Source organism: Lepidochelys kempii, chromosome 2 (assembly GCF_965140265.1).
Source record: "Lepidochelys kempii isolate rLepKem1 chromosome 2, rLepKem1.hap2, whole genome shotgun sequence".
Lineage (NCBI taxonomy): Eukaryota > Metazoa > Chordata > Testudines > Cheloniidae > Lepidochelys > Lepidochelys kempii.
Genome location: NC_133257.1, coordinates 16,566,026 through 16,584,220, shown reverse-complemented (window position 1 = coordinate 16,584,220; position 18,195 = coordinate 16,566,026). Strand labels below are relative to the sequence as shown.

At 42.0% G+C, this 18,195-nt stretch overlaps 1 protein-coding gene across 8 annotated transcripts in view; it reads right to left on the bottom strand.

Annotated features, from left to right (window-relative positions):
- The window catches only part of TMEM71 (transmembrane protein 71), a 40,514-nt gene that overhangs the window by 10,914 nt on the left and 11,405 nt on the right, over positions 1 to 18,195 (bottom strand). For 4 of the 8 annotated variants that reach the window (XM_073330080.1, XM_073330075.1, XM_073330078.1 and 1 more), the window contains 6 exons: positions 8,042 to 8,132; positions 7,313 to 7,373; positions 5,172 to 5,384; positions 3,102 to 3,274; positions 1,617 to 1,718; positions 468 to 543 (listed from right to left, as the gene is read on the bottom strand). In XM_073330080.1, the coding sequence (XP_073186181.1) occupies positions 468 to 543; positions 1,617 to 1,718; positions 3,102 to 3,274; positions 5,172 to 5,384; positions 7,313 to 7,373; positions 8,042 to 8,081 (665 nt within the window). In that variant the 5' untranslated portion in view covers positions 8,082 to 8,132. The other 4 variants (XM_073330081.1, XM_073330082.1, XM_073330079.1 and 1 more) reach the window with 3 other exon arrangements.

Genomic DNA, 18,195 nt, shown 5'->3' with positions numbered 1-18,195 from the left:
GGAAAGTAGCCTAACTAGATAATTTAGTTCTTAGAGGATATTTACTTGTAAAATTTATTTGAAAAGACATACATTACAACTTAATACAATTAAACTAAAAAAAAATTTGCAAAATGGTAGTATTTCCCAATAGTATTTCCTATATAATTAATTGCATAACTCATATGCCAGACATGCTAAATTATTGTGCACAATTTGGAATAGATATCTGTACACCTAATTTATGCAGGCTAAGAGCAGATTTGTGCATACATATCCTGCATTTGCACAGAGCCAGTTAGGTGTCATATCTGCATCCAAACACCTAATTTGTGTGCACACATCAAATATTTGCTTGCAAATGCATCTTTGAAATAGTGCACGTCTAACTTTGAAAAGCAGGCCCTAAATGTCATGTTTTATTCACCAGTTGGTATTTTATATAAATAAATAAAGCATGATTATAATGAAGATGAAATCAAAATTACCTTGCATACACTGAAATGATTAAACACGTGGACAGCATAATCATTTGATAAATGACATTTCTCACTGCATTGGATTCTAATAAAAAAGGAAACAAATTAGAAATAATAATTCTTTTTTCTGGACATACTAGAATACAAGAAGCAGGTCCTTCCTTCCAGCTGCCCTCCTCTGAAACTATGAACCTGAAATTCAGTGAAGGAAGAAGTATTTGTGATAAAAAAGATGCTTTACCAAAAACTTTACTATGATATTCACCATGGGCTAGCTCCACAGAAGTCAATGGGAGTCTTCAATGGGGGGTTAAATCAAACCCACTAGAGGCAAACCCAATTATTCTATACTCCATATAGACAGACTATACGTCTGCATTCTCTTTTTTGAAAGCTGTAAAGTCTGTTGAATCGAATTCTAAGTGTCATATAAAAATATATTCTCCCATAAATTCTTCCTTACCTTAACTGGACAAATATTTTTGACAATGGAAATAAGGATGTACATGGAAATGGCCATGAGAAGTATTCATACATGTAAAATAATCACCTTAACAAATTTAAAACATAATTTGTTTTTTAGATTTTGCAATAACTAGAACAGTGTAAATTTACAAATCTCAAAATTTGGGAATTTATTTGCTAAAGGGACCAAGAAAAGTTTGAATTCATCAAAAAATGTCAAGGGGTCTTTTTAAAATGTCCATAATTCAAACAAATTAACAGATTTTTATTTTTATTCACAGATTTTATTTTTAAATTCTCAAAAAATATTTTTACATTCAAAGACCAGGATGAAATTCTAGCTCCATTGACGCCAATTGGAGTTTTGCCATTGACTTTGGCAGAGCCAAGATTTCAGCCAACGTGCCAGAAATTTGTGGAAGATTTACTATATATCAATAGAATAGTATAATCTTAAAACAGGCATTAAATCTAAAGTGAAAATCTCAATACAACCATGTCCAATGAGCAGTTAAGGGACCTATATATTATTATTAATTTACTAGTATAAAAAATTTGTTTTTTTTTTCCAAATTAAAATTTTGCAAAAATCTCCAGTTTCAAAAAAGGCCATTTTTCAATACCATGTTTTTCCATTTGAAAAGTCAACCAGCTCTAAAAATAACAAACTGAGAAGGAAAGAACATAACTCACTTGAATGATCCAAAGTCTCTTCATGGAAATACCCATCTACCATAAACTGGGAGCAAGGAGAGGAATCACTGAACTGTTTTCTTGACTGAATGAACACCACATCTTTAGAAAAAGAGGAGTCATCAGCTGCTGGTGTTTGCTTTTGTGACATCCAGATTTTGCATTGAGAAGAAAATTCAGAGTCATCTGCAAGAGGCACATCTGCAACTTTCCTAGCTCACAGTAACGGAAAGGGGTAGAGAATCTGTGCTGATAGATTTTTAAGATAAGAAATGACTCAATCACAAGGATTTCTCTGAATTGTTAGTGATATGGAATTGGCACAGACCCATTATATGTAGGAAAATGCAGGGGGAAAGAAGCAGACTAAAGACAAAACTTCATAAATTTTAACAAAGTGAGGATATAAAAACTCAAACTGAAAACAGCAATGGGCCAAATGATCAGATTTAATACAGGAGTATCTCTCATTTTCACTGGCTTCCTATCCAAAGTCAGTTTCAAAAGGCCCTCCTAGGTTATAAAGATCTCCATGGATTCAAACACTGTGACCGTCTCATGTTACTGTCTCAATTTGCTCCGCAAAATTCTGTCTCTGATCTGTCCTCGAAATCAGTGGTTTTCAAAATTCGGGTCGCAACTCAGTACAGAATGCAAGGCACTGTGTCTCCTTGCTCAGCACCCAGGGACCCTGGTGGCTGGCCACTAAAAATTAGTAGTCCCTATCTGTTCTGACACCGCGCTGCACCCCGGAAGCAGCCAGCAGCAGGTCCAGCTCGTATGCAGGGGGCCCATGGGGCTCCGCACGCTGTCCCTGCCCTGAGCACCAGATCCACACTCCCATTGGCCAGGAACCGGCCAATGGGAGCTGGGGGGTGGTTGGGCCTGCGGGCAAGAGTTGCACGGAGCCACTTGCGTGCCTGCGCCTAGGAGCCAGACCTGCTGGCCGCTTCCGGGGCGGGAATAGGCGGGAAGCCTGCCTCTGCATCCCGCTGCGCCGCTGACCGGGAGCCTCCGGAGGTAAGCCTGCACCCCAACCCCATGCCCCAATCCTCTGCCCCAGCCCTGAGCCCCCTCCTGCACTCCAACCCCCTCATCCCCAGCCCCACCCCAGAGCCTGAACCCCCAGCCCAGAGCCCTGACCCCCTCCCAGACCCCGACCCCCTGCCTTAGCCCAGAGCCCCCTCTCACACCCTGAACCCCTCATTCCCAGCTCCACCCTGCAGCCCTCACCCCTGCACCCCAACCCTCTGCCCCAAACCTGAGGCTCCTCCTCATCTCCAGCTCTGTAGGGTCGCAGACGTTAAAAATTTTCTTCATCTGGGTCGCCAGAAAAAAAGTTTGAAAACCACTGCTCTAAATGCTGATTTGAGCAGAGTCCCCCCGCAAAACCAAGGAAATAGTTATCCACCGACAGTGATCCCGTCATTAACAGACAAGCCTAACTAAATACAGCACATACTAGCGATGTTACTGTGGGCTTACCATTGCCATAGTGTGGATTGGCATCTAGTTTATTATCTCCATCATTCCAAATCTCCTCTACATGAGGAGACTCCATATTGCTAAGGACAGTGCTGTTAAGCCATGAATTCGAGGCACTGAGACTGAACAGACTAGCAAGAGAGCGACGGATTTTCTTCCTTCTCCTGAATATTCTAGAAAGGAAAGAAATAACCATGTTTTAAAGGGATGAGGCAAAGTACTTTTATTTATAAAACAGTGTAACAGGGTTCACGTTACGCCCCTGAGTATTTAGCCCCTGCGCCTCCCCCTTCAATGAGTCAGGGACACTTCAGTCTGGTGCAATACCCGTGCTCTTTATTCTCAAAAGGTTTTCCACCACCAATTCCCAACTATATACAGGCTTCACAACTACTTTGCGTACAACAGACTAGGAGGCTCCCACTTCCTTCTGTGCTGTGCTGGATCGGGATCCGAACCTGGACCTTTTCCCTTCCCCCCTTCTCTGGCTTCCTCTCAGCCTTTATAGCTCTGGACTAATAAGACTGACAGGTGCGTCCAGTTACCAGGCTATTCACCCATTCCCAATCCATTCCCCTTGATTGGGCCTGGAGTGGCAGAAGCTGATTAAGAGCTTCTCAGCCAGCGTCCTGCCACAAACAGGAACACGGTCTAGAGGTCAGAGTACAGGCCTACGACTCAGGCATCCTGCGGTCTGTTCCTTGTTCTGCCACAGGTTCACTCTTGGGCTTGTCATTACATTTCTCAATGCCATTGTTTCTGCATCTGTAAAATGGGTCTAACAATGTTTACTTTTTTTACCAGGGTGTTCTGTGGTTTAATAGTTTCCAAACTACCCTGAGCTCCTTGGGTGAAAAACCACTAGACACTAACATTATAGGGCCAAATTTTACAAGCTTTCCTCAGGTAACACCACTATTGAAGTCATGTGGGAGTTTTGCCTGAATAAGGATTGCAGGACAGAACCTGTTCTTTTAATTTTCTTTTTTATTCTCCGTCATGGTAATACCCTCTCGGGAGCAGGACAGTAACACTTCTTTTTCTGCAGAGATTGTCCCTCTTCCTTGGGCAAACCATTTGTTTTGCTGTATTTCTAAAAACTGCAGCTTTAGGTTTACTGTTCTGCCCATGTCCCATTATCGATTAACTCTCTAGAAAGGCATTCACGCATAGAAACAGTGTTGGTTGGTTTTGCGCTGCCGATGAGCATCAGGAGACACATCACAAATGTATTGGGTTATGGCCATAACAAAATGGAACAACGACTACCTTCAATTTTTTTAATTCTGGGCAAGTGAGTGATGAAATTACAAAAATAAAAGTTGATATTTAAAATCCAGAGTAATTTCCATATCAAATAAAACATGTTTTATAGCAAATACAATTTGGAGCCTTCCATATGTAATACAGCATGAATTTATTGGACAAAATCTTAAAGCACAATTCACTTTTTGCTCAGTCCTCACTCAGGCAAACCTCCTAATGGCCCACTGAAAATTACACATTTGCTATATTTTGAAAATAATGATAGTTTGAAGGTGAGACAAACAAAAAAATCTTGAATTTCCTTAAAATGTTTGTTATACTTACTTTTGGATTTGCTCTTATCCTTCTTTTATATTGGAAAGAATTGAAGTCACCCTTTTGGAACACTAAATATTTCAGCAACAGGTGAAAAGCCACAAATTTCTGAGCAACTGTACCTCTCTTTTATATTTACTGCAGAGAGCTCCCATCACAGTAACATCTGTGTGCTTAAAACTTTTGAGATAATGTTATAAGGCATGACTCTGAAGACCACGTGATTTTAACCACTGCAGTCTCTCTGAATTATACTACTTGGTGTGTTCCATTGCTATTAGGAAAAGGAATCCAGATATAGAAATAACGGAAGGAGCTAGACATAGACTCATGGGACTGGAAGGGACCTCGAGAGGTCATCTAGTCCAGTCCCCTGCATGTACTGAGCATTATAGTCATATGCTGACAGCCAACCAGAAATCTCCAAGTTAAGTCCAGAGTTAAAAAGCCAACATCCAATATTAAGTAAAATGTATGTGACTCACTTACCTAACTAATTTCTCCTTATAGGTAACACTTGTCTGTGATGGGGTCAGTGTTACATTACCATCTTCATCAGACACAAAACTGTCTTCCGTCAAAATGTAATAGCCATTAGTAAGAAGCCGAGGACTACGGCGACATGTGAAAAGAGACCCTGTCAAGGGATTTATGGAACAACATTCATAGGAGGTGTCACTATCCAGAAAGGCATAAGTGTAACTGAAAAGGAAAGAAATAAAGCCCTCTAAGTTAGTATATGTCTATTTAGCACAGGGGCATAAATGTTAACACACGATTGAATAATAATGTTTTTAGATTACACATCACTTTTCATTTTAATAGCTCCCAGAACACTATAGAGTTGTGTAACAGGGTGGCTTGCCCTTACGGGTTAGAGACCTGAGGACAGCCAGCCCTGATTACTAAGGAGGCACATGGGAGCAAGGCTCACCTGATTGCCCTATAAAGGGCAACAGGAAGCTTCAGAGAAGAGGTGAATGCTCAGGGAGAAACAGACAGAGGGAAGAAGCTGCAGGAAGTGAGTCTCTGGCTGTACTCCCTTCTCCAGCTGGGTACTTTGGGAGTTGTGGCTGGGTAGAAAGCCCTGGCTGGAAGATCTGTTTTCTCACGAGAAGAAAGCAAAGAAGGCAGGCCAGGCCTTGCATCTTCTCCAGCTGCTCAGAGAGAAAAAAGACATAGCTCTCAGGAGGAGGGGCTGTTCCCAGCTTAAGACTGGAGTGGAAGATGTCTGTTTATTTGTGAACAAAATCAGACCCTAAGATGGGCTGTTATTATTGGATTCATGAAAGCCTGTGTGGAGTTTATCTAAGAAGCCCCTTGAAGAGGGAAACTGAGGCAAGGGGCTGCTTGTAGGGCCACCCTGAGGCCAAAAGGATGGAGGAGGCCACTCACTCACAAGCTGTAACAAAATGACATACAAACTATACACAGAGATCACTTCACCCACTACTGAAATGCAACCATCTCTGGAGTTAAATGTAGCAACTGCTGAATAAAACACACCAGACAAGTATTTAAGACAGAAGTGAGTAATTTTTTCCACTGGAACACAAGGGGACTGTTAGGTAGGCATAATGTACGTTCCTGATTTTGGAATTGGGTCCCAATCCTGCGAGGTGCTGAGTACCCACAACTCTGAGTGACTTCATTGGGATTTGAGGGTGCTCAGCACTTTACAGGGTCAGGCACTAATACCGATATACATTTAATAGAATCATAGAATATCAGGGTTGGAAGGGACCCCAGAAGGTCATCTAGTCCAACCCCCTGCTCAAAGCAGGACCATTTCCCAGTTAAATCATCCCAGCCAGGGCTTTGTCAAGCCTGACCTTAAAAACCTCTAAGGAAGGAGATTCTACCACCTCCCTAGGTAATGCATTCCAGTGTTTCACCACCCTCATAGTGAAAAAGTTTTTCCTAATATCCAATCTAAACCTCCCCCATTGCAACTTGAGACCATTACTCCTCGTTCTGTCATCTGCTACCATTGAGAACAGTCTAGAGCCATCCTCTTTGGAACCTCCTTTCAGGTAGTTGAAAGCAGCTATCAAATCCCCCCTCATTCTTCTCTTCTGCAGACTAAACAATCCCAGTTCCCTCAGCCTCTCCTCATAAGTCATGTGTCATTTGTCAGTATCAGTACAAGCAGGTATTGATCTTTCAGCAAACAGTCCCAGAGATAGTGGGAAACTCATCAAGTTCTTGAAAACTGGCAAAAGGTGAGTAATAGATAATTGTACAAAGATCTCTACCAGGGATTAGAGATGACAGTATTGTAATGCAAGGGCTAGGGGTGGGCATGCACCACTGCCCTGTTGGACAGAATCTGAAATGAACAACTATGTCATATACCATATGCTACAGTCACTTCATGGGGATTCTACCTTAGTGCAAGTGGTTGGGGCTTGTGTTTTTCAAGCAGGAGTATCTGAATTCTATCCCCACTGTAGCTTTGAAGTTTCAAGTGGCCATGGATTTGCAGCAGTGATATCTGTGAAATGCAATGTGGCCGTGCTTTAGTGTGGTAATAGCACCCTAATCATAAATAGTTGAAATAGGAATTTTAGAAATGTTTTTCAAACACAAAGGAAAAATAAAATGAAACAAAGGATAGTTTTACTCCATACCTTGGCAAAATGTGTTCAGGGGACAGACTTTGCCTGGGCTCTTTATCAGCCACTGAAAAACCTGTTGAGACAAAGACCAGATAAGGAGACGCCCCAGCACCAGCTCACCACGCAGGCATTTCAAGTGACACGAGAAGCAGCTGACTGGTTTTCACTAACAATATGCCTTGATGAAATTGACAGAAGAAAATTAGGAAAGGAAAAGAGACTAAAGGAAAGAAAACAGAGTGATGGTGGGTAGATAAAATGAAACCTCATATAATTTAGACTTGTATAGCATCATTCCAAAGAGTAGCATGAATCAAAGCTGATTACAGTCAATAAATCCAAGTTGCCAATATACTGCATAGCTTAGTGTCTTGTGGGAAGTAAATCCAGTCACATACAAGAGAATAGGTCCAGCACTCTTAATGGCATTGTCTGATTCACATCATGAACAGTTCACTCACTGATTGATTCTTTACACATTACAGATTTGTATTTTATATACATTAGTGTCTGCTGATATAGTCTCTTTGTTACAATTTTATACAAAAACCTCTGTAAAATCTTAACTTTTCAATCAATGGGAAAACATTACATCCAAAGAAAGAAATTCATATTCACTTTAGAAGGCAATCCCTCATGTGTAAGGACACAATCCCTGACAGGTGGTAATTAGATTCCAGTATAAACCCAAAATGGCAAAATCCCAGTTAAGAAAGCCCAGAGAAATGCCTATATATTTACGTGCTGCTGGTGTTGACATTAGTTGGGATATTCGATACATCTTGAGAAGGTCTGTTGCACACACTTTGGAGCTACATGTATCATAGATTATCTGCAAGAGATTTTAAAGGAAAGTTGGTATTTATTGAAAAGAGAGAGTTGCAAGGTATAATCAGGAATGGACATTACATTACTAATTCCTAATGCTGTATTCCATTAGATGTGAGTCTGATCCTGCTATCCTTCCTCACTGATTTCAAGAGCAAATTTGTTCAAACTCTATTTGGTCAATTGCAGTCTCTTTGCAATCTGCAACTGTGATCTCTTTCCTAATATTTAAATCCATGATGTACAGTATAGATAGACTTACAATTGTCCTACATGCACTACCGTATTTACTTTATTTTCTCAATAATATGCTTTTGAATCACCGTTATGAAAAATAAAAAGCACTGAATGAGAAATACAGTTTACATACAATATCTTACATATCTCTAGTGCTTTGAATGAGAGAATATCACAGTGCACTTTACAAACTGGTATACAATCTATGGTTTCTACCCTGCAAATACTTAGGCCTGTGAGTAGTCTAATTAAAGTTACTCAGGTGACCATGGTTTGTATGTAGGGAACACATCACCCAACACTGAGAGGCAGGACAACTTGAGGGGAAACATAACAGCTGTTTAACAGAATGTAGCAACACTACAAATCCGTTTAGGATAAGATGCGAGGGAGAAATGCATCTCCATATGCAGATTAGTGGGAATGTGATGTATTTCTCCCAATTATACACATCCTCAAGAACAGTTTAAGAACACTTGTGATTTACAAAGCAATGTTTTTCTGTGCAATGATTTTACACAGAATTGCTTTCCCAGAGTCTTGAAAACACTGGAGAAAGGATGTTCACTTCATTTTGCAAACAGTACTTTACACAACCCCACTTTTATTTATTGTTAGGCTTGAAAGGATTAGGTTTTTGTCTGTAAATGTCAGTCAACGTTGACTTCACTGTACACACACACACACACACACACACACCCCAATGAAGAAATATTTTCAATCATAATAATCCCAATTTACAGATAAGCGAAGGAAGAAAAATGCCATTTGAGAACTTATTAGCATTTGATTTCGGGATATTTACTTTGTATATTTTGAAATGTGATGTTGATATTTTGTGTTTTAATGGTTATAAAGCTTTATCCTATAGAATCTCAATGTCTACTATCGTTTAAATAATTGTCTGCTCCCCATTGTGTGATTCCCCCTATAATTTCCCACAACTGAAAATTTAAATAACTAAAAATAGGAAAAAAATGCTTAAACCATAATTTCACACAACTGTTAAAATGTAAATAGACAAAAATTCTAAAAAATGCTTAAAATAAATATTTGTATGCAGTGTAATTGTAGCCATGTCGGTCCCAGGATATTAGACAGACAAGGTGTGTGAAGTGGTATCTTTTATCAAACCAACTTCTGTTTGGTCTTTTTTATCAGCCCAAGCTTGTCTCTCTCACCAAACAGAAGTTGATCTGATAAAACATACGACCTCACCCACCTTGTCTGTAAAATAAACATTGATATTATCCATCAAAATAAAACAAAATCTAATTCTGCCAAATTATTCATGACTTAAAGTAAGTTTCTATGCTCTTATAGTATCATAAACTACCGTTACAATGTAACCAAATCAGAACAAAACATATCAATTTCCACTTTGCAATTACTTTAAGTAATATTTAACATTAAGTAATATTTGTGACCCACAACACAAAGAGTCCTGTAGTTCAACAAATATCTTTTAAATGAACATATGACGGAAGACCAAATATGAACAACCTAACTGAAAATGAAACAAAGCTAAAGGCAAGTCAGCAACATTTTATGGCAATCATTCAAATCAAAGTTTATTGAGTCTACAACACTGCCCAGTTCTGCAGTTTAATCACTAAAATGTAAGCATGAAAGCTTCTGTCTTTCTACTCAGAATGTAGAAAACAATTTACTTTAATCACTTTCCTTGGTGATAATCAAACTGGTCCTTAAAACAATGATACCTTCAGTTGGTAACTAGCCAATCCCTTGTGCATGTTGCACTCTACACTGTAAATATTTACATCAATATGTATCAACACACATAATTAGCGGTTAAAATTATTTAAGCCCAAGTACTTAACCTATTCAGATAACAAATATTGCTCTCTTATCTTTTGAAATACAGTAATGTCTATGAGAAATAATTGTATTTGTTCATACATGTCACTGTTTGAAGGGTATTTTAGTCTATTCTCTTTACTGGTAGTGATGAAAGCATTTACCGAAATGTACAGCTTCTTGAAGAGCTGACTGTAAATGGAGAAATCCAGGGCTCAGTTATTCCTCTGTTGATCAAAGTAATAAAACATCAACATGTGTAAAATCTTCCAAACCTGGAAAAGCCATTTCACTATTAACAAACGTATGCAAGAAGTTTTTCATCAAAAAGAGTCTCTGGAATGCAACTGTAGGGTGCTCCTTATGCTGCTTCCTGGAACAGAATAGCTCTGAGGTCTTCGAAAAGGCAGGTCTATAAAGCCCCTTGTTTCCTTTCAAAAACAGACTGTGCAATCAGAAGCAAAGAGGCAGAATGAGGTCATTCTTCCTGTTAAGTAGCCTCACATCACAAGCATTCATTTTGAAGAGTAAATTGAAGATTAAGATTAGGCAAGTGAACAACCCTGCAGGGTGTTGCAAAATGCAAGATATGCCAGCTTTAAATAACGGTCTATTCTATTTATATCATGGTGCACAGAACCAGTACCTTGTCTGTGATGCTTGTAAAAACAGCTGATACAACTTTTTACCATATCTTTTATTTATAAATCTGATACAGTCATGACTCAGTATACTTTACAGTCATGTAGTCATATCACTTAGTACAACACTAATGCTGGGAGACTTGAAGGCTTTGATTGCATTACTATGCCTAAAATAATCCTGTTTTACCCCCCAAAATCCCTGAATGTTAGCAAAATCCCATCCAAGAGCACTGCTGTACAGAAGAAACATCAGTTAATATTTCATAGTTCAGTAGCAGTTCACTTGGTTTTCAACAACCACACTGTGGCTGATCATAACAGAATTATGCAGATGTTAGGTAAAAGTACTTCGGAAGATGAAATAAATATGGTCAGGGAAATATTTATAAACAAAGCCATAGCCACTACACTTCAATGATGCATAAAAGAACGGAAGAAAGAATACCACTAATTCCAACTGAAATAAATTTAGTCTGAATGACTAATTCTAACAATCAGAATTATTGGACTGTAGAATAGTCTCCAAAGGGAAATCATAGAATCATAGAATATCAGGGTTGGAAGGGACCCCAGAAGGTCATCTAGTCCAACCCCCTGCTCGAAGCAGGACCAATTCCCAGTTAAATCATCCCAGCCAGGGCTTTGTCAAACCTGACCTTAAAAACCTCTAAGGAAGGAGATTCTACCACCTCCAGTGTTTCACCACCCTCTTAGTGAAAAAGTTTTTTCTAATATCCAATCTAAACCTCCCCCACTGCAACTTGAGACCATTACTCCTTGTTCTGTCATCTGCTACCATTGAGAACAGTCTAGAGCCATCCTCTTTGGAACCCCCTTTCAGGTAGTTGAAAGCAGCTATCAAATCCCCCCTCATTCTTCTCTTCTGCAGGCTAAACAATCACAGCTCCCTCAGCCTCTCCTCATAAGTCATGTGTTCCAGACCCCTAATCATTTTTGTTGCCCTTCGCTGGACTCTCTCCAATTTATCCACATCCTTCTTGTAGCGTGGGGCCCAAAACTGGACACAGTACTCCAGATGAGGCCTCACCAATGTCGAATAGAGGGGGATGATCACGTCCCTCGATCTGCTCGCTTTGCCCCTACTTATACATCCCAAAATGCCATTGGCCTTCTTGGCAACAAGGGCACACTGCTGACTCATATCCAGCTTCTCGTCCACTGTCACCCCTAGGTCCTTTTCCGCAGAACTGCTGCCTAGCCATTCGGTCCCTAGTCTGTAGCGGTGCACGGGGTTCTTCCGTCCTAAGTGCAGGACCCTGCACTTATCCTTATTGAACTTCATCAGATTTCTTCTGGCCCAATCCTCCAATTTGTCTAGGTCCTTCTGTATCCTATCCCTCCCCTCCAGCGTATCTACCACTCCTCCCAGTTTAGTATCATCCGCAAATTTGCTGAGAGTGCAATCCACACCATCCTCCAGATCATTTATGAAGATATTGAACAAAACCAGCCCCAGGACCGACCCTTGGGGCACTCCACTTGATACCGGCTGCCAACTAGACATGGAGCCATTGATCACTACCCGTTGAGCCCGACAATCTAGCCAGCTTTCTACCCACCTTATAGTGCATTCATCCAGCCCATACTTCCTTAACTTGCTGACAAGAATACTGTGGGAGACCGTGTCAAAAGTTTTGCTAAAGTCAAGAAACAATACATCCACTGCTTTCCCTTCATCCACAGAACCAGTAGTCTCATCATAAAAGGCAATTAGATTAGTCAGGCATGACCTTCCCTTGGTGAATCCATGCTGGCTGTTCCTGATCACTTTCCTCTCATGCAAGTGCTTCAGGATTGATTCTTTGAGGACCTGCTCCATGATTTTTCCAGGGACTGAGGTGAGGCTGACTGGCCTGTAGTTCCCAGGATCCTCCTTCTTCCCTTTTTTAAAGATTGGCACTACATTAGCCTTTTTCCAGTCATCCGGGACTTCCCCCGTTCGCCACGAGTTTTCAAAGATAATGGCCAATGGCTCTGCAATCACAGCCGCCAATTCCTTCAGCACTCTCAGATGCAACTCGTCCGGCCCCATGGACTTGTGCACGTCCAGCTTTTCTAAATAGTCCCTAACCACCTCTATCTCCACAGAGGGCTGGCCATCTCTTCCCCATTTTGTGATGCCCAGCGCAGCAGTCTGGGAGCTGACCTTGTTAGTGAAAACAGAGGCAAAAAAAGCATTGAGTACATTAGCTTTTTCCACATCCTCTGTCACTAGGTTGCCTCCGTCATTCATTAAGGGGCCCACACATTCCTTGGCTTTCTTCTTGTTGCTAACATACCTGAAGAAACCCTTCTTGTTACTCTTAACATCTCTTGCTAGCTGCAGCTCCAGGTGCTATTTGGCCCTCCTGATATCATTCCTACATGCCCGAGCAATATTTTTATACTCTTCCCTGGTCATATGTCCAACCTTCCACTTCTTGTAAGCTTCTTTTTTATGTTTAAGATCCGCTAGGATTTCACCATTAAGCCAAGCTGGTCGCCTGCCATATTTACTATTCTTTCGACTCATTGGGATGGTTTGTTCCTGTAACCTCAACAGGGATTCCTTGAAATACAGCCAGCTCTCCTGGACTCCTTTCCCCTTCAAGTTAGTCCCCCAGGGGATCCTGGCCATCCGTTCCCTGAGGGAGTCGAAGTCTGCTTTTCTGAAGTCCAGGGTCCGTATCCTGCTGCTTACCTTTCTTCCCTGCGTCAGGATCCTGAACTCAACCAACTCATGGTCACTGCCTCCCAGATTCCCATCCACTTTTGCTTCCCCCACTAATTCTACCCGGTTTGTGAGCAGCAGGTCAAGAAAAGCGCCCCCCCCCCAGTTGGCTCCTCTAGCACTTGCGCCAGGAAATTGTCCCCTACGCTTTCCAAAAAGTTCCTGGATTGTCTATGCACCGCTGTATTGCTCTCCCAGCAGATATCAGGAAAATTAAAGTCACCCATGAGAATCAGGGCATGCGATCTAGTAGCTTCCGTGAGCTGCCGGAAGAAAGCCTCATCTACCTCATCCCCCTGGTCCGGTGGTCTATAGCAGACTCCCACCACTACATCACTCTTGTTGCACACACTTCTAAACTTAATCCAGAGACACTCAGGTTTTTCTGCAGTTTCGTACTGGAGCTCTGAGCAGTCATACTGCTCCCTTACATACAGTGCTACTCCCCCACCTTTTCTGCCCTGCCTGTCCTTCCTGAACAGTTTATAACCATCCATGACAGTACTCCAGTCATGCGAGTTATCCCACCAAGTCTCTGTTATTCCGATCACGTCATAGTTCCTTGACATCACCAGGACCTCCAGTTCTCCCTGCTTGTTTCCAAGGCTTTGTGCATTTGTATATAAGCACTTGAGATAACCTGTTGATCGCCCCTCATTCCCAGTATGAGGCAGGAGCCCTCCCCTCACAGACATTCCTGCCTGTGCTTCCTCCCGGTATCCCGCTTTCCCACTTACCTCAGGGCTTTGGTCTCCTTCCCCCAGTGAACCTAGTTTAAAGCCCTCCTCACTAGGTTAGCCAGCCTGCTGGCAAAGATGCTCTTCCCTCTCTTCGTAAGATGGAGCCCGTCTCTGCCCAGCACTCCTCCTTCATGGAACACCATCCCATGGTCAAAGAATCCAAAGCCTTCTCTCCGACACCACCTGCGTAGCCGTTCGTTGACTTCCACGATTCGATGGTCCCTACCTAGGCCTTTTCCTTCCACGGGGAGGATGGACGAGAACACCACTTGCGCCTCCAACTCCTTTATCCTTCTTCCTAGAGCCACATAGTCCGCAGTGATCCGGTCAAGGTCATTCTTGGCAGTATCATTGGTGCCCACGTGGAGAAGCAGGAAGGGAAATGGAAAACCCCATCACTTGGGTCATTTAAAATTACACTGTTGTTGGGACCAATCCTATTCAGGCAGAGGAATAAAATGACCTGATAAATATTTTCTGTCTCTGACTGCTATGACTTAATGTATGTCAGACAGAAGGGTAATAGATTAATAGTATTATAAAAACAAATATGTAATATCGGACTTCATTTTTTCCTGAAGAAAGTGAAAAAAATTCCTTCTGTTGAAGTAGTCCCAATAAATGAAAGCAAGCTGCCGAGTTAAAAAAAAAATAACCAGCAGTAATCTGGCACAGGTTATTGCAAAGCATTTCAGTATTACCACACCCATCTGAAATGTTTCACTTAAGGTCCTTCCACTCCATACTGAAAACTGAGGGCCAAATTCATCCTTGGTGGAACTTCCTTCACTTCAGTGCATTTACCCCAAAGGTTAAATTTAGCCCCAAATGAGTAATGCTTCCATGGTTGCATGAACTTTACAACAGTCTGAATAAAACCACCAGCAGCATGAAGTCTTCGTATAGTGCAACAAAGATGAAGGAAACTGTTATATGTTTTGTTCAGGAAACTGAATGTCTTGTGTTCCAGAAAAATATGCCTTTACTGTAATTTTACCAAGCACACATGTATAAAAGATACACATCCGTCTATGTTAAAGGTACACTATCAACTTTTAAAAAAATCAAATTCCTATCTGAAAATGTTTTATATTTATTGTGGTAACTCATGGTAGCGGCCTGTCATAAATATAAAGGGAAGGGTAAACCCCTTTGAAATCCCTCCTGGTCAGGGGAAAGCTCCTCTCACCTGTAAAGGGTTAAGAAGCTAAAGGTAACCTCGCTGGCACCTGACCAAAATGACCAATGAGGAGACAAGATACTTTCAAAAGCTGGGAGGAGGGAGAGAAACAAAGGGTCTGTGTCTGTCTGTAGTCGTCTTGGCCGGGGACAGAACAGGAATGGAGTCTTAGAACTTTTAGTAAGTAATCTAGCTAGGTATGTGTTAGATTATGATTTCTTTAAATGGCTGAGAAAAGAATTGTGCTGAATAGAATAACTATTTCTGTCTGTGTATCTTTTTTGTAACTTAAGGTTTTGCCTAGAGGGGTTCTCTATGTTTTTGAATCTAATTACCCTGTAAGATATCTACCATCCTGATTTTACAGGGGGGATTTCTTTATTTCTATTTACTTCTATTTTTTATTAAAAGTCTTCTTGTAAAACACTGAATGCTTTTTCATTGTTTTCAGATCCAAGGGTTTGGGTCTGTGGTCACCTATGCAAATTGGTGAGGCTTTTTACCAAACCTTGTCCAGGAAGTGGGGTGCAAGGTTTTGGGAAGTATTTTGGGGGGAAGGACGCGTCCAAACAGCTCTTCCCCAGTAACCAGTATTAGTTTGGTGGTGGTAGCGGCCAGTCCAAGGATAACGGGGGTAATATTTTGTACCTTGGGGAAGTTTTGACCTAAGCTGGTAAAGATAAGCTTAGGAGGTTTTTCATGCAGGTCCCCACATCTGTACCCTAGAGTTCAGAGTGGGGGAGGAACCGTGACATGGTGGCACAGTGGTGGGATTAACCTGAAATCATTTTGAGATCCAGTTGAGATTTTTTGAACTAGAAATACAGATTTTAAAAAGGAATTTTTAGGAAGTCCAGAAAGCAGCTTTGAAACTGAAAGCAGCTTGGTTTCTCTCTGCTTTGTGGCCAAGCAGAGACAAAAGGGGATTATCTTGTGAATTGCAGGTTTTCTTTGCCTGGAGGCAGGGTACTTAACTCCTGCAGGGAAATTCACAGTCTTCCAACCCAGAGGTTTTTTTTTTCTTTTCTTCCTAAAAGTAAATAGGGGGTGTGTGCTCTACCCATTTGCCTGGAGACAAAAGTGGCAGGGTTTTTTTTTAGGATTTTGATTTTTTTTTGTTTTACAAGGAGCACAGGTTTGAAAAGAATTTTTTTTTTCTTTGGGCTGGGTAAGCAGGTTTCCAAGTAGTTGGAGGTTTTTTGCTTTAATTTGGGCCCAGAGCAGAGACAAGGGAATTGTCTTTTTCTGTAGGCTGACAATCACTATCAGAGAATAGGTATTCTATTCCAGCACAGCAAAATTTTACAGCCAAGTTTTGTTTGTTTATTTCTAAACCTCGGGTGTAAAGTTAGTTAAAAACAGAGAGGTTAGAATGGCCAAATCCTCGGCTCGACTACAGCTGGAATTAGCCAAATTTCAGGCTGAGGAAAAACAAAGGGAACATGAAAGACAGATAGAACTCATGCGGCTGAAGAAGGAGGTACAGGAGGCTGCCCACAAGAGGGAAATGGAGGCAAGGAAGCATGTGGAGGAGATGGAGAGGATAAAGGCCCAGCAGAATATACCAACAAACCCTAGCAATCCTTCTCCAGGTACCACTTCCCATCCCAGAAAGTTCCCCACCTACAAGGCAGGTGATGATACTGAGGCCTTCTTAGAAAACTTCGAAAGGGCCTGCCTTGGGTACAACATCTCTACTGACCAATACATGGTAGAGCTGAGGCCGCAGCTCAGTGGACCCTTAGCTGAGGTGGCAGCTGAAATGCCTAAAGAACATATGAACAAGTATGAACTATTTAAATCCAAGGCGAGAGTCAGAATGGGGATAACACCCGAGCAGTCTCGTCGGAGGTTCCGAGCCCTAAGGTGGAAACCAGACATGTCATTTACCCGACATGCCTACCACATTGTGAAACATTGGGATGCCTGGATATCAGGAGCAAGTGTTGAATCTCCAGTAAATTTGCCCTTCCTAATGCAAATGGAACAATTCTTAGAGGGTGTTCCTGAGGAAATAGAAAGATACATCCTAGATGGGAAACCCAAAACTGTAATCGAGGCAGGAGAGATTGGAGCCAGATGGGTGGAGGTGGCAGAGAAGAAGAAAACTGGTCGCAGTTGGAGCGGAGACCAGAAGGGACCACCCCAGACCACACCCTATTACCGGGGGCCGCCCAAAGCCCCACCTACCTCCCAAAGAACCCTCCAGACCCCTTATCGTCCCACCACCCCGTTCTCCAGCAACCCACCTCGCCCCGGTGACCCGTCAGCTGGACGATGTTTTAAATGTAACGAGCTGGGGCATGTAAAGGCCAACTGCCCCAAGAACCCCAACAGATTACAGTTCATTGCACCGGAATCACACCAGAGGTCCACAGGCCCAGATACCTCCCAGATACCCTTGGAGCGGAGGGAAACTGTGAGTGTGGGCGGGAAGAAGGTCACCGCGTGGAGGGACACCGGAGCACAAGTGTCAGCTATCCATGCTTCCTTAGTGGACCCCAATTTAATCAACCCAGAGATCCAAGTGACGATTCAACCCTTCAAGTCCAACTCTTTCAATTTGCCTACAGCCAAGTTGCCTGTCCAGTACAAGGGCTGGTCAGGAATGTGGACTTTTGCAGTCTATGATGATTATCCCATCCCCATGCTGTTGGGGGAAGACTTGGCCAATCACGTGAAGCAGGCCAAGAGGGTGGGAACGGTCACCCGCAGCC